This window comes from Oryzias melastigma, linkage group LG1 (genome assembly GCF_002922805.2).
Source record: "Oryzias melastigma strain HK-1 linkage group LG1, ASM292280v2, whole genome shotgun sequence".
Classification (NCBI taxonomy): Eukaryota; Metazoa; Chordata; class Actinopteri; order Beloniformes; family Adrianichthyidae; genus Oryzias; species Oryzias melastigma.
In genome coordinates, this window is record NC_050512.1 from 29641352 (window position 1) to 29642838 (window position 1487).

Genomic DNA, 1487 nt, shown 5'->3' on the forward strand with positions numbered 1-1487 from the left:
CTACTAAAATAATTCTTGAAAAACAAAAACAAGCCAGAAAAAAATGCATTTCAAGGGAGATTTCTTTATTTTTATTTCTTTTAATGCAATGACAATTTCCTAAGATAAGGGGGAAAAAAAGTTTAATTTATTGTTAGACATTCTGTAGAAATGTTCTTTAAATGTTTTTAACTTGTCCAAAAATAGTGTATTATTTTAGTAAATTACACAAAAGTGGTCTTGAACATATTTAATTTAAAATGACTTGTTTGTAGTTACTCATTTTGCAGTTCTCAGCCAATGAAAGAGCCAAATTTGGGGGGGAACCATTTTGGGCAGGAAAACTGTCCAACGTCGTCAATGTTATCAATCAAGGGTCATTAAGAAAAAAAAAAGATGCACACAGTAAAGGGGTCTTTAGTTTTGTTTATTTTATTCTTCCTAAATGCATATGAAATACAGGTGGAAACAAAGATGCTTTTGTCATCAAGTCAACCAGTAACAGTCAATCATAAGAGCTCAGTGTCATTTATTTACTACCTGGTGATACTTTTTGTAATTTATATAAATATTGACGTTTGTTTTGGAAATAGCTTTGAATGGTAGAAGTGGTTGGCTCTTAAAAGAGCCGTTGTGTTGGTGGTAGAAGCTGATCGGGTCTACTTGGTCTTGGCGGGCTTCTCGGTCTTCTTGGGCAGCAGCACCGCCTGGATGTTGGGCAGCACGCCGCCCTGAGCGATGGTGACTCCGCCCAGCAGCTTGTTGAGCTCCTCGTCGTTGCGGACAGCCAGCTGCAGGTGACGGGGGATGATCCTGGTCTTCTTGTTGTCGCGGGCGGCGTTTCCCGCCAGCTCCAGGATCTCAGCGGTCAGATACTCCAGCACGGCGGCCAGGTACACGGGGGCTCCGGCTCCCACACGCTCCGCATAGTTGCCTTTGCGCAGCAGCCTGTGGACACGACCCACGGGGAACTGCAGCCCAGCGCGGGAGGAGCGGGTCTTCGCCTTGGCTCGGGCTTTGCCGCCGGTTTTGCCTCTTCCAGACATGGTTTAGGATTCTTTCTGGAGATGATCAGAAGAGAAAATGAGTCTCAGCGCCGCTCTGCCTGTTTTAAATGGTCGCTAGCGCGGGACGGTTCCTGCCAGACCAATCAGAGGAGAGGAAAATCCGCGGCCTTTTTGAACGGATGTGGGTCCAATCCGCGGCTCTCTTTCAGTGTCGTTGACGTGCACGAGGAGCCGCTGTCCAATCGGGATCCAGATCCGTGAACGAGCGTCAGTTCGTCAGCGGCTTTAAGAGCAGCAGACTCCGCTCTCTGTAACAGTTTTCTCTCGCGTGAAGTGACAGAAATCATCCACGATGGCCAGAACCAAGCAGACCGCCCGTAAATCTACCGGAGGCAAAGCTCCGAGGAAGCAGTTGGCCACCAAGGCCGCCCGGAAGAGCGCCCCGGCCACCGGAGGAGTCAAGAAGCCTCACCGCTACCGTCCCGGTACCGTGGCTCTCCG

General features: G+C 48.4%; 1 protein-coding gene across 1 annotated transcript; it reads right to left on the minus strand.

The window, feature by feature from the left end:
- Positions 1-635: 635 nt before the first annotated feature.
- Positions 636-1074, minus strand: LOC112157352 (histone H2A). Its single transcript, XM_024290045.2, has one exon. It carries the CDS (start codon positions 1023-1025, stop codon positions 639-641), a length of 387 nt encoding a protein of 128 aa, XP_024145813.1. The 5' UTR covers positions 1026-1074; the 3' UTR covers positions 636-638.
- Between the last annotated feature and the right edge of the window lie 413 nt (positions 1075-1487).

What these genes read in the sequence shown, in the direction of transcription:
- LOC112157352 (XM_024290045.2), bottom strand. Translation starts at nt 1,025, where the DNA reads ATGTCTGGAAGAGGCAAAACCGGCGGCAAAGCCCGAGCCAAGGCGAAG.